Genomic DNA, 14,319 nt, shown 5'->3' with positions numbered 1-14,319 from the left:
CCTATGGGGACGGTATTGTAGCCGTGTAGCGGTCAGTTTTGTTTTTGTCTTTTAAAAAAGGGACACACCAAACTGGCAGTTACGACTGTGTCCCAACTCAAGGACGCCATTTTGACAAGGGCATAGTTAGCTGCATGTTCACAGCCACATTCACAGCTATTGTCAAAGTAAAAAAAAAAAAAAAAAAGCTTTCTAAAGTAAAAACAGAGTGATTGTAGCAGACAGTGTGGCCCTTGGCAGCTCACACATTCAGAAGCAGCAACACCACTTTATTACGCTCATAAATCACACAGCTATCAAACACCATTTTCAGCTAACAAAGTTGCTAACTTTTCTAAAGGGAAGGTTACACTGCTGAGAGCCCAGCGCTGCTTCGGAGTGTGTCACGCTGGTCTGGGACACACACACACACTTTGACAAGAGTATCCACACTAACCTGGTGCTCCCTCCTCAAACTGTCACCCACAGAGAGAGACATAAGACACGTTGATCCCATGATAGAGGCTACAGCCGAAGACTTAGGAGGAGTGCTGGGATGGAGCAAACGCCTGCATGCCCCACAACCCTATTACTCCCAACGTTACAATACAAGGCTACCAGGTTTGTGTCACTACTGCTTGTCAGATAAACCCAAGCTGAACTAAAGAGTTATAAAAACAGGTCCTGTGTCAGTCTATAGGACTCTATTCAATCCGTATCGTGGAAGTTCAGTTTTACAGTGCGATTGAAATTTGAAGGCAATGTTCCCGCGTTAGCGGAGACTGCATTCACTGTAAACGCTGCATATGTCGGCTCAAACGGAAATGACCTTTTATATTTCTATCCGCAATCTGCAACACTTTAGCTTTACACATTGAATAGAGCCCCAAGACGTCATCCTACACGTCTAGCCAGCTCAAAGACAACGGCAATTCAGTGCCAACAGGTGAGTAATAGGCTAGTACTATACCATGTAGACTAGCAAGCCCTAATACATAGCGACATAATAATGCGTTGGGACATACATGTTATCCAAAATGTTATAACGAGCGACATCAATAGATCTATTCCTTTTTAGTATCCGTCTGAGGTGAAAGTGTAAACACAGCCAGAGAAGAGATATAGCTTGGGCCTAGATTTAATCCGATCGGCCCTTTTCGGGCCGGCTATGCACCTTTTAAAGGCAATGTTCCCGCGTTCGCAGAGACCGCATTCACGGTAAATGCTGCATACTGTGTCGGCTCAATCAGGCGGATCTAACACGGATCAGAATGAATCCAGGCCTTAGACACGCAGAGATATAGAGAGGGATAGGCATTATTACTCAACGGGCTGAATGTTATCTCAACCAAAATAAAATGTTACTTCATCACTTAGTCGTCGTAGTGCGAGTGCAAATGCAATTTAGGTACGATAAAATACTATTAATATGAATAGCTTATTTGAGAAGACAGATGTCACAAACAACAGCAAATATGTAGACAGAGTTATACACACATTTAAATGCATCAGCATGGTTACATATTATATTGATTTGATTATGTAGGTATATTCTCCATATATAATCAGATTGCATATTATTGAGATTTACATCTTTGTACATGTTGAACCCTCAGCTTGGTCTCATTCCATCTCTTACTAAACAGCTCGGTATAAGACAGACCTGGGTCAAATACTGTACTTTCAGAAACAATGGGTGCGCTTGATTTAGTTTGGTGGGACTATTCTATTGGTTCCATTGTAGTGGACAAGCTAAATCAAGTGCACCTCAAGTTGTACGTATTTGACCCAGGTCTAGTCTAGTGATAGGGTGGCGGGAGGATGGGCCCCACTGACAACTCTCTCTCTTCTCTCCCTCCATCTGAAAGCTACTGTTGGGTGACAGGAGTGACGATAATAGCAGCTATCCAACCTGTGACGTCACTGGACAGTGAGAACAACACACTGCATAGACTATAGACAGATATCCTCCATTTGGTCTACATCCTCTCTACATCACTGAAAGGACAGGTGGATATTTAGACTATGGCTAATGTTAACAAAAGGCACTAAGCATGATTCCTTACATTTAGAATAACATAGAATGCCATGCAAAGTCACTTTGACCTTCAGCATGAGATGTCGGGTCTGTTTCGACGAAGAAGAAAAGAGAAATAAGGCGACTTACTGTGTAGCGTAGAATTCAGGCAGGTCTAAAACACAACACGCACGGCTACTGGCTGGTTGAACAGCATGACTATGTGTTGTGTGGAGGTTCACAACCTGTGAACCCACAACTATAAGTGTGTGTGAAAGTGACGACAACCACAAGGGGGAAATAAACATATCTAGCACTTTGTGTTAATAGTCGATAAACTACAATATATGCCTCTAACACAAAGTCCTACTTATATCATGAGTGGACTATTGGAACAAACATTTGAGAACCACTTGTGAAGCTACCAGATTACAGCCATGATGGAGAGATCCGAAGGGTTAAAGTCATGCTCGGAACTAGAAGATCACCCTTAGGCTAGTTAGCGACCTCCAGCAGGCGTCAAGTTTCTTCTCTTGACTGAGAATAACGGGCTTCTTTTGAGATGTCATACTGTGGCAGTCTAGAATATTGCCTGTGAGATGAAGTTGTCCCAAACATTGATCTAAGGTCAGTTTAGTGTGTTTTACTCCTAATGGTTAAGGTTAGAATTTGGGGAGGGTAGGCTGGTCCTAGATCAGTGGATAGGGGAGTAACTTCTCCGTAGAGCTGTTGACTGACTGACACCAGGGGCGTGTCTGCGTCAGAGCTGTCCGTAACTCACAGGCTGCTGTCCTGATTGGCCGGCTCACTGCACTTCCTGTGCCGGGGGGAAATGGAAGCCAGCTGGGTGGGGGAGGGGGAGGCAGTGGAGGAGGAGTCACTGCCTCCCCCCTCAGACCCCACCGAGGGGAGCGAGGTGAGCTGGGGGACTGGAGGTGCTCTCTTTCTGCCCAGAAATACTGCCCCCTCAAACCCTCCCTTCCTTCTCAACTCAGACCTAGCCTCCGCCACTGATCCTAACCCCGCCCCCTCCTCTTCCAATTGGACCCTTCGCCAAGCGTCTCCTCCAGGACTGTCGGGGGGTTGCCGTGGCGATATGAAAACGCCCTCTTCGGCAGTGGCGCCACCTGTGACCACGGAAGCATTAGCAACGACATCGGCGTTAGCGCTTCGGCTAGCCCAGAGCTCCATGGCCGAGCCCCTCCGCTCGCCCTCCTCTCCCCCAGCCTCGCACAGTGACCGGGTTCGGGCCTCTGTACCTTGGCCTGCCCCCTGTCCTGGAGCCTGTCCGGGGCTCTCCAGCAGACCTGTCCCCAGGGAGAAGTTCTGGAAGTCTCTGTAGCTGTGGAAGGACTCTGTGCGGCGGGCGTGGGCCAGCAGGGGGCTCTCTCTGTAGGGTCGCAGGGCTCCGTAGGTGGCCGTCTCTGGGATGGGCTCCTGGGCCTGCAGCTGGAGGCTGGGACACACAGAAAGAGAATGGGGATCAGATAAATAGATACAGATGCCATGAAAAAGACAAGTACACAGACAAACGTTGACAACATGAAGAGTCAGAAACAGATTACGGTGTGTAACTGACCTGGAGCAGGACTCTCGGAGGCGGCTGTGCTGCAGCACCGAAGGGGCGGGGCTGATGTTGGGCGTGGCACAGCGGGAGGTGCTGAGGTCACACTGGTCCAATAGCTGCAGCAGCTCCTCCTCTGTTGGTCCGCCCACCTCTGTCAATCAAACACATCATTTATCAGTGTCAAACTAAATGTGAAAACAAAGTGTCAAAATGACACTATACAAGCCATGGATATGTGCAATGCCCTCGGAAGCATCTGTTCCTATACAAACAATGTATTATCACTCCTCACCGTCAGTCTTCTTCTCCTCTCCCTTGTTGGCGGTGTCCATAGCGGTGGTGAGGTCCCACATCTGAATGCTGCCGTTGCCATGGCCAGTAAAGAGGTACCTCCTTGGTCTAGAACCCATCCTGCTAGAACCCTCGCACTCCCTCACCGTGAAACACGAGATGGTGGTCCCATCCACTGCCGCCACCTCACAGATCCTAGCAGGGACAACCAGGACAGACCACATCAGACCGGAACGGACTGCATTCAGACTAGAACAGAGCAACCACAGTTCTGGTAGTTCAGTGTGTTTGAGCATAGAGCTAGCAGCACTTCGGTTAAAAGGTTATATGCCCATATTTGATGAATTTAAGTGTGTTTACTGTGAGCTGGATGAAAGTGCAAAAAGGACCATGTTTATCAGACAAGGCTATAACATAATGATGTGATCACACTCTCCGTAGCCCATGTGAGTAAGACCTTTAAACAGGTCAACATTCACAGGTCACAGGTCACAGGGCCAGACGGATTACCAGGACACGTACTCAGAGCATGAGCTGACCAGCTGGCAAGTATCTTCACTGACATTTTCAACCTCTCCCTGACCCAGTCTGTATACCAACATGTTTCAAGCAGACCACCATAGTCCCTGTGCCCAAGAACGCCAAGGTAACCTGCTTAAATGACTACCGACCCGTAGCACTCACGCTTGTTGCCATGAAGTGCTTTGAAAGGCTGGTCATGGCTCACATCAACACCATCATCCCAGAAACCCATGACCCCCTCCAATTTGCATACCGCCCCAACAGATCCACAGATGACGCAATCTCTATTGCACTCCACACTGCCCTTTCCCACCTGGACAAAAGGAACACCTATGTGAGAATTCTGTTCATTCACTACAACTCAGTGTTTAACACTATAGTGCCCTCCAAGCTCATCACTGAGTTAAGGGCCCTGGTACTGAACACCTCCCTCTGCAACTGGATCCTGGACTTCCTGACAGGCCGCCCCCAGGTGGTGCACGGGGGCCTCTCATGTGTGCGTGCTTAGTCCCCGCCTGTAATCCCTGTTCACCCATGACTCCAACACCATCATAAAGTTTGCCGACGACACAACGATGGTAGCCCTGATCACAGACGACGATGAGACCGTCTATAGGGATGAGGTCAGAGACCTGGCAGTGTGTTACCAGGACAACAACCTCTCCCTCAACATGAGCAAGACAAAGGAGCTGATTGTGGACTACAGGAAAAGGAGTGCCGAGCACACACCCATTCACATCGACAGGGCTGTAGTGGAGCGGGTCGAGAGCTTCAGGTTCCTCGCTGTCCACATCACTAAGAACCTATCATGGTCCACACACACCAAGACAGTCGTGAAGAGGGCACGAGAACACCTATTCCCCCTCAGGAGGCTGAAAATAGTGCAGCTGTAGAGTGGGCTCCTGAGTGGCACAGCGGTCTAAGGGACTGGATCTCAATGCTAGAGGCGTCACTACAGACCCTGGTTAGATTCCAGGCTGTATCGCAACCGGCCGTGATTGGAAGTCCCATAGGGCGGCGCACAATTGGCCCAGCATCGTCCAGGTTAGGGGTGGGTTTGGCCGGGGTAGACCGTCATTGTAAATAATAATTTGTTCTTAACTGACTTGCCCAATTAAATAAAGGTTCAATAAAAACATTAAAGAGCATCCTGACTGGCTGCGTCACCGCTTGGCAACTGCTCGGGATCCGACCGCAAAGGCGCTACAGAGAGTAGTGCGTACAGCCCAGTACATCACTGGGGCCGAGCTTCCTGCCATCCAGGACCTCTATACCAGGCGGTGTCAGAGGAAGGCCCTAAAAATTGTCAATGACTACAGCCACCCAAGTCAGGTCATAGACTGTTCTCTCTGATACCGCACGGCAAGCGGTACCGGAGCGCCAAGACTGAGACCAAAAGACTCCTTAACAGCTTCTACCCCCAAGCCATAAGACTGCTGAACAGTTAAGAAAATGGCTACCTGGACTATTTACATTGACTCCTTTATTTTATAATTATTTATGTTTGTTTGCACAGGTTCGATGTACACTCACTGGACTCTAACCACACACACACTCCCAACACACACTCATATTCCTTCACATACGCTGCTGCTACTCTCTGTTTATTATCTATGCATAGTCACTTTACCCCTACATACATTTACATATTACCTCGACTAACCAGTACCCCTTCACATTGATTCGGTACCGGTACCCATTGTATATAGCCTAATTTTTATTATTTGTGTTACTATTTTTCTTTTCGTTTATTTTGCAAATGTTTCTTACTTTTAAAAAAACCTCTGCATTGTTGGTTAAGGGCTCGTAAGTAAGCGGCGCACGTGACAAATACAATTTGATTTGGGTAGATGTTGTGTGAAAATAACTGATGCGTAGCACCTTTTCCCGGTGGAGGAGAGGCGAACAAACAGCTTGTTGGTGACGGGGATGACCTTCTGAATGAACACCTGCTGGTCGTCTCTCTCCCCAAACGGACCTGAGGGGGAAACCAGACCACACTGGTTAGACTGGGCTCCAGAACAACTGCTATACCCTTTTCAGACTATCATGCCCACCCAAACCAAACTGTGTTGGCTCAGATATTTCCTTTTCACATGGTCCTTTTCAGCACGGTTTCAGCCACTATGGCAGGCCGGCCTCAGTACAGCTTGGCTTGGCTCACATCGGTTCAGCTCAGTAGTGTGAAAAAGCCCTTCATTGAAGGAGATGACGCCAGTCTTACTGGGATTTTAGACCCACATGAACACGAGGCTTTAGACTAGGGGTGTCAAACTTATTTTGTCCCAGGGGCCGCATTCAGTCTTCAACAAGGTCCGGAGGGACGCACTGAAAATTGGTTGTATTTCCTCGCCGTCAAAATTTGAAGAAAATTGTCCTCGAACCATCTTTTGGGGAATTTTCTTTGCCCCCCGACTGTCTAGCTTTCATTTGGGTGATTATTAGCGAGCTGGAAACAGTCAAGAAACTGTACGAAGGTAGATCCATTATCATTTCTACATAGTTTGGATTTAGTATTAGTGATTTTAAAGTATATTGTGGTTGTTTTTTCTTTTTCTTTTTGACTTAATTCACCCTTGGGTTTTATGTTTGACACCCCTGCTCTAGACCCTTTCTAGATAAAAACAAAATGTTATCCATCCCTTCCATTTACCATATCTACAGTTGAAGTTTACATACACCTTAGCCAAATACATTTAAACTCAGTTTTTCACAATTCCTGACACTTAATCCTAGTAAAAATTCCCGGTCTTAGGCCAGTAAGGATCACCACTTTATTTTAAGAATGTGAAATGTCAGAATAATAGGAGAGAATGATTTATTTCAGCTTTTATTTCTTTCATCACATTCCAGTGGGTCAGAAGTTGACATACACACAATTAGTATTTGGTTGCATTGCCTTAAAATTGTTTAACTTGGGTCAAATGTTGCAGGTAGCCTTCCACAAGCTTCCCACAATAAGTTGGGTGAATTTTGGCCCACTCCTCCTGACAGAGCTGGTGTAACTGAGTCAGGTTTGTAGGCCTCCTTGCTCGCACATGCTTTTTCAGTTCTGCCGACAAATTTGCTATAGGATTTAGGTCAGGGCTTTGTGATGGCCACTCCAATACCTTGACTTTGTTGTCCTTAAGCCATTTTGCCACAACTTTGGAAGTATGCTTGGGGTCATTGTCCATTTGGAAGACCCATTTGCGACCAAGCTTCAACTTCCTGACTGATGTCTTGAGATGTTGCTTCAATATATCCACATCATTTTCCTCCCTCATGATGCCATCTATATTGTGAAGTGCACCAGTCCCTCCTGCAGCAAAGCACCCCCACGCTGTTTAAAGGCACAGTCAACTTAGTGTATGTAAACTTCTGACCCACTGGAATTGTGAATCACTGTGAAATCATAAGTGAAATAATCTGTCTGTAAACAATTGTTGGAAAAATTACTTGTGTCATGCACAAAGTAGATGTCCTAACCGACTTGCCAAAACTATAGTTTGTTAACAAGAAATTTGTGGAGTGGTTGAAAAACGAGTTTTAATGACTCCCACCTAAGTGTATGTAAACTTCCGACTTCAACTGTATGTCCCTTTCTCCTTTCCTCGCTCTCCCCAACCCTCTACCCATCCCTCCCTCTCTCACCGATGTCGTTGCCTGATGAGTAGCTGCCGTGGCTCTCCGTCTCCTCCAATGAGAGGATCTTAAAGGAGGCAAGGGGGGTGGAGCCAGGCTGCGTGGAGATCATGCCTCGGAACCGCGTCACCGTCCACGTCCGCACGTGGTTGTTGTCCGCACACACTAAAGGACACGCACACGGACGGACAGACAGAGACACACAATGTACAGTACCAGTTTGGACACACTTACAGTACTCATTCCAGGGTTTTTATTTATTTTTGGTTACTACATGATTCCATATGTGTTATTTCATAGTTTTGATGTCTTCACTATTATTCTACAAAGTAGAAAATAGTAAAAATAAAGAAAAACCCTTGAATGAGTAGGTGTCCAAACTTTTGACTGGTACTGTATATAAAGCACAGCCATGAAAATACAGATATTTTGACATAGAGATCATTAGCATTCCTGTTATTTTCTTATCCTGATTACACAACGCTCAAACTTGTCCCAAAACCCTCCCCTCCCTCCTCTTCTTACCTGAGACCAGGTGTTTCTCCGAGAGCATGATCTTAGTGACAGGGGAGCGGTGGACAGTAAAGGTTTGGAAGAGCTGAGGTCCAGAGCCTACTGTCTCAGGGTGTTGAACTATGACCCGGACTGCTCCAGAACTGGTTCCATACGCTATCTCTATCCAGTTACCACTCACACCTCGAGAGAGAAATAGAGAGATAAGATTTCACAAAAGATAATTGCTCAGAAAGGCTGAAACCCAATGAAGATGGAAATACACGATTTGTGTGTGTGTGCATGCATGTACACGTAGGTATGTGTTTGAGAGTATGTGTGTGTGTGCATGAGTGTGTGTGTGGACTCACTGGTCTTGGGCGTGAGGTAGACACTGAGGGCAGTGATGGCGTCATTAGACGGGTCGTGGTACAGCTCTGTCACCAACAGATCATTATCCTTCATCCTCAGAGGAAACTTCTGCATGTCTGAGAGAGAGAACCAAGAAGGCTTAGGGTCAATTCCATTTCAGTCAATGAAGGAAGTAAACAAAACAAATCGAATTCCACTTCCTGAATTAAGCGTGTGTGTACCTATGTAGTAGATGGAGCCGTTGTTGCAGCCCAGGAGCAGGAAGGAGCCGGCCGTGTCACAGCTGGTGATGGGAACTACATCCTGCACCTGATGGAGAGGAGAGAAAAGGTTCAAATGAAACCTCTCTCTCTGTGTACCGGGCGGCCAACGTCACGCAGGGCTCACACAACACTATGATTCATTTCTCTGGTGTTCATGGCTACTGTGCATCAATCAGTGGTGGGAAAAGTACTCAATTGTCATACTTGAGTAAAAGTTAAAATACCTTAATAGAAAATGACTCAAGTAAAAGTGAAAGTCACCCAGTAAAATGCTACTTGAGTAAAAGTCGAAAAGTATTTGGTTTTAAATATACTTAAGTATCAAAAGTCATTTTATTTTGATTGACAGATAGCCAGGGGCACACTCCAACACTCAGATATAATTCACAAACAAAGCATTTGTGTTTAATGAGTCTTCCAGATCAGAGGCAGTAGCGTGAATGGGACCATTTTCCTGTCAAAATGTAACGAGTACTTTTGGGTGTCAGGGAAAATGTACGGCGCAAAAAGTACATCATTTTCTTTAGGAATGTAGTGAAGTAAAAGTTGGCAAAAATATAAATAGTAAAGTACAGTTACCCCAAAAAACGACTTAAGTAGTACTTTACACCACTGACATCAAAAAAGGCATAAAAAATTATGTTCACGGCACACATGTATGAACCTTAAAACATTCTTCTTCTCTAAGCCCTGTTCCCATCTCTCTCTCTCTCCCTCTCTTCCCCCATCTAGACACACGACTTAAGTAGTACTTTACACCACTGACATCAAAAAAGGTAATCCTACCTGCCAGTGCTGTGTGACAGCGTTCCAGACTCCCACCTTCCCAGTGTGACTGGTGGCCACCAGCTGGTTCCCGATGAAGAACAGATGATCTACGGGTACACCGAGACTAAACACACCTAGAGAGAGCGAGAGGAGAGAGAAACAATAAGACGCAAAACGCCTCTCGCTTTCACAAAACACACACAAACACACACACACACACACACACACACACACACACACACACACACACACACACACACACACACACACACACACACACACACACACACACACACACACACACACACACACACACACACACACACACACACACGCCTACCTATTTCGTTGCCACTCCCTCCGTCTTGGATGCTCCAGAGGATGATGTTGCTATTGGAGGCAGCTGCCACCATCTTGTCCTTATCACCATGGGGACCACCCACCACCTGTATAACAATAAACTTCATTGATAAAGCACCTTTCGGACAATACATTGTGATTTAGTGATGCGCAGTCATAGCAGTGTAACCTTGGCGTTAAGGGCGATTCTCTCGATGGACCAGTCCAGATAGGGGCTAGAAAACACCTGCTGCCACCCCGACGACTCTTTTATCCTGAAGAATACATACAAGTTAACACACACACACGTCAGTACACACACACACTCCAGATTTATGAGGAGTACAATCTATAAATAATATCAACTCGGAGCCGATGAATCCGACTACAAATGCCAGTGTTACCTGTAGCAGATGACAAAGTGTGCATAAGCCACTACGATCCAGTTATGATGTCCAGCTACAATAAGCACCTTCCTAGGGTCCACCACAGCACCTGGACACATAACAAAGCACTTTACCTAATAACATAACATTTGACCTTACAACCGGGAAACACACAGTGCTGTACGCAATGGTTGATAGTTGTATTATTTCCGCCTACCCATATTGTTAGCTACTTTTTACTGTATACTGAGCATGCTCTGTACATTACCATGATCGCGCTAAAGTGCTTACAAATGCAACGTTATTACAAAATGTCTGTACACGACCATTCAGAACGTATTTGGGTCAGGGTGTCAACAAAATGTCATTTGAACGTCAATATTACTAATAGGATAATTTGGCTGTGCGTAGTACACTGAGAGCCCTCTCACGCTCTCTGAACTCCAGCTCAAACCAGCTCTGATTCTAACACACAGAACTAAGTTAAGTGTGAACTTTAAACTCGGGTGCTTTTTACCCGACATCAGGTCATGTTAGCTCCAGCTGTAACGCAGCCACACAAACGCCATCTCCTGACCAGCGGTAGGACTGAGGATTACTCTGATTGGTCTTTAAACAGGCACACGGTGTTCTGAGGAGACTGGGGAGTAGACCACAGCCCCAGCCCTACTCCACGCCTCATTACACAAACATCCTTGCCCCAACCCTTGTTTTGTTTTTTTCAACCCTGCCGTCCTGCTCACCCAGTCTGTGTGGTCCCTCGGCTCCAGGGGGTCCGGGGAGTGAGGGGTGGGGGGGACAGGTATGGGGGAACCCCCCCTCTGCTCCGGTAGGACCAGGCCGATCCTCAGGGGCAGGGCCCGAGGCTGCAGGGGTAGAGCTGAACTTACGGGCTGGGAGAGCTGTGGGAGAAACACATTAGTCAAGCAATCAACCAACAAACTAAGAAAATAATAACTATAATTCTACATGACGAACACATTTTATGAACGTCAAAAAGACCAAAAGTTCAAAGACCAAAACTAACACTAGAAAAAGCGTCACTAGAGCTCACCTTTCCCTTGTAAGCAGACAGAGAGATAGAGGGATAAGAGAGATGGAGGGAGGGAGAATACAATGATGTCCTGTAGTTCACCTGTGCCAGAGGACAGAATTCCAGGTAAGAGGAGTTCTGGGAATACAGTACCTGGAGGGGGAAGGTATCCATGGAACAGAACACTGCCACAGGACGAACGTTCTATTTCCTCACACAGCAGCAACCTCCTCACTGAAGACAGCCACCGCAACACAAGAGGAAAAAGTCAGAAACACTGTAGAAACTTGATATATAAGCCACTAAATCAGCATTTTACAGCATGCAATGTGATTTATACAGTTGCTTAGTGTTATGCAGTAGGTAGAGTACTGAAAACTACTTGGGAAGTAGACAAGGTCAAACTATTAAGTGATGGTTAAATAACAATGTAATAGCATGTAGAAGCGCAGTAACTACTCAGGTTAGTGCAAAGAGGTCATACCTAATGGCGTTATCCCATAAAACTCAGCTTCATGGCGGAGAATGTTAATGTTTACCCCCCTATGAAGAGAAGAGAACAAGACTTTATAACCTTGACCAATATGCCTCTGCTAATATTTAAAGGATACTGTTCCTGTGTGTAGAGGGCCAGATGTTCTTACCGTAAGTCTAACTCTTTGGTTCGAAGAAAATTCAAAATGGGCGCAAAGGCTGTCGGGTCCCTGTCAATAAATATCTGGAGGACAAGAGGCACATTTCGAAACTTAATACATAAATATCATTATGTTACAGTTTAATATCACTGTACGAGAGTACATGCGAGAGTATTTGTGGAACGTGTGGCCAACGCTCTCACCAGACCCCCCCCCCCTCAAAAAAAACATTGACGAAATATATGTTTGCCTGTCGCATAGAAGAATGTACTCACAGCTCCAGTTTCATCACGTAGAGTTGATATTCTCCCACTCAGCAAACTGAAACACACACACACACACATAACCTCATGTTCTAGTTAGCCCATAACAAGCTCATCTCAGCTTTCATTCTGGCTTTATGTGGGCCAGACTAGTCCTAACACGGTTTTTGATACATTATCAAGATTGAATCCTTGGGAGATCAACCTTGAAGTGAACTAGGTAACCTTTCCAGAGCTGACACCAGATCACATCTTAGCAGATATGTGCAGAGAACAATTACAGAGGGAGGTAGACCCCACCTTGAGAAGAAAGAGTCTGGGATCCACATGAGAGTCTGTCTAGAGGTGCTGAACCTGAGAGTGAGGAGAGGATTTACCTTAGATCAGACCGAGGATATAAGACATGACGCAATGGATTGTACTGTACAATAATACATACAATTGTTCATGAATTCTCATGGGTTTTCATGTATTCCTCCAAAGAGGGATACATAGAAATACATAAAAGTGATGATATGGCCTATGTCCAAGGTGGAGTCATGTTACATACACACTTAATACATTACGTTAAGTATTTACTGTGAGATACATGCATCATGATTGGGTAATGCTACTGCAGTCTGGTCTCAAGGTTGTGTTCGATTTCTCATCATGGACACAATGCAATTGCAACTTCTAACATATCATACAAATTGTAATTCATAACATACGAAATGGATGATGGACATCCACAAATTAATACACACCATAGGACACGTAACATATCATACTAATTGGAGTGTGCCGGATTTAAGTTTACTATGTTACGTCTACCCTCGAGTCTTTGGCTACTGGAACACAGTCAATAATACAGGAAATCTACTACACATTCTCCAGACATAGCCATAGTTAACTATATGAGCCTATATCCTTCCTATGTGACAGAACATGGCCATTCGCTGCGGAACACCAAGATTGCATGTTGATACGATGTAAACACGCCTTGACAATACGAGCGCGTATGTTGCGTGCTTTTCGTGCATTTTATCGCAGCTCCAATTCCATGTTCTCGTCTGCGACAGCATGCCATTGCCAGCCTAAAAAGAAACGACCATTGCAACATGTCGAGTCTGTCAATACCGTCCTCCATGAGCGCACATTGACAGTTCTATAGACTATGAGGCTATTTAAACGCTGTAATACCTTGTCCCACCGACGTTCAGTTGAATAATTTCTCCCATCCCAGATGTTAAATTGACATTCGCGGCCATGTTTCCACCCCGTCCCGTGCGTGTGGGTCACTCGTAGCCAGCAGAATATGTCCAATGTTCTCCCAGTTTGGTGTGTCGATCTTCAGTTTACCCCCTTCTGCTCCTCGCTCCCCTACGTCTCCAAGCCTCCATAAAATGTTACACTTCCACGCAGCGATAGTTCCCGAATTCATAGGCTATGGTTGTGTGTAGCCTTTAGGCAATGGTCAGGCGAGTCTAATTTACCAAAGTTAGCCGATATACACGTTCATATGCATCCATGTGAGTTTGTAATATCGAGTATTTTAGGGTCTTCGAGCTGCTTTCTGTGTCGTGACGACTGTCGATGATGTGGTCTGGTCGAAGGAACCGCTGCCTCTCCCACTACGGTCACTACGTCATCCCATATCTGGAGCCCTCCTCAGCCTGGAGGCCGTAGCCAGTTTTGCAATAGAACCACTTGGGTCACTTATCTGAATAGAATGAATATATTTTATTTTACTATTATAATACTTCTTTATGCATTTACTTGAAAACAA

General features: G+C 45.7%; 1 protein-coding gene across 1 annotated transcript; it reads right to left on the bottom strand.

Moving 5' to 3' along the window:
• Positions 1–252: 252 nt before the first annotated feature.
• kctd3 (potassium channel tetramerization domain containing 3) lies at positions 253–14,150 on the bottom strand. The gene is made up of 19 exons (XM_038966919.1): positions 13,734–14,150; positions 12,852–12,905; positions 12,564–12,609; positions 12,298–12,371; positions 12,138–12,196; positions 11,807–11,887; positions 11,364–11,522; positions 10,639–10,729; positions 10,425–10,509; positions 10,236–10,341; positions 9,914–10,029; positions 9,086–9,173; positions 8,864–8,980; positions 8,526–8,696; positions 8,010–8,165; positions 6,258–6,354; positions 3,856–4,049; positions 3,576–3,714; positions 253–3,452 (listed from the first exon to the last, which is right to left on the bottom strand). Exons 1-19 carry the CDS (start codon positions 13,799–13,801, stop codon positions 2,774–2,776), a joined length of 2,580 nt encoding a protein of 859 aa, XP_038822847.1. The 5' UTR covers positions 13,802–14,150; the 3' UTR covers positions 253–2,773.
• Positions 14,151–14,319: the final 169 nt, after the last annotated feature.

The sequence above is a fragment of the Salvelinus namaycush genome, chromosome 28 (assembly GCF_016432855.1).
Source record: "Salvelinus namaycush isolate Seneca chromosome 28, SaNama_1.0, whole genome shotgun sequence".
Classification (NCBI taxonomy): domain Eukaryota; kingdom Metazoa; phylum Chordata; class Actinopteri; order Salmoniformes; family Salmonidae; genus Salvelinus; species Salvelinus namaycush.
Note: the sequence above shows the minus strand (reverse complement) of the source record. Positions and strands in the feature narration are given on the sequence as shown.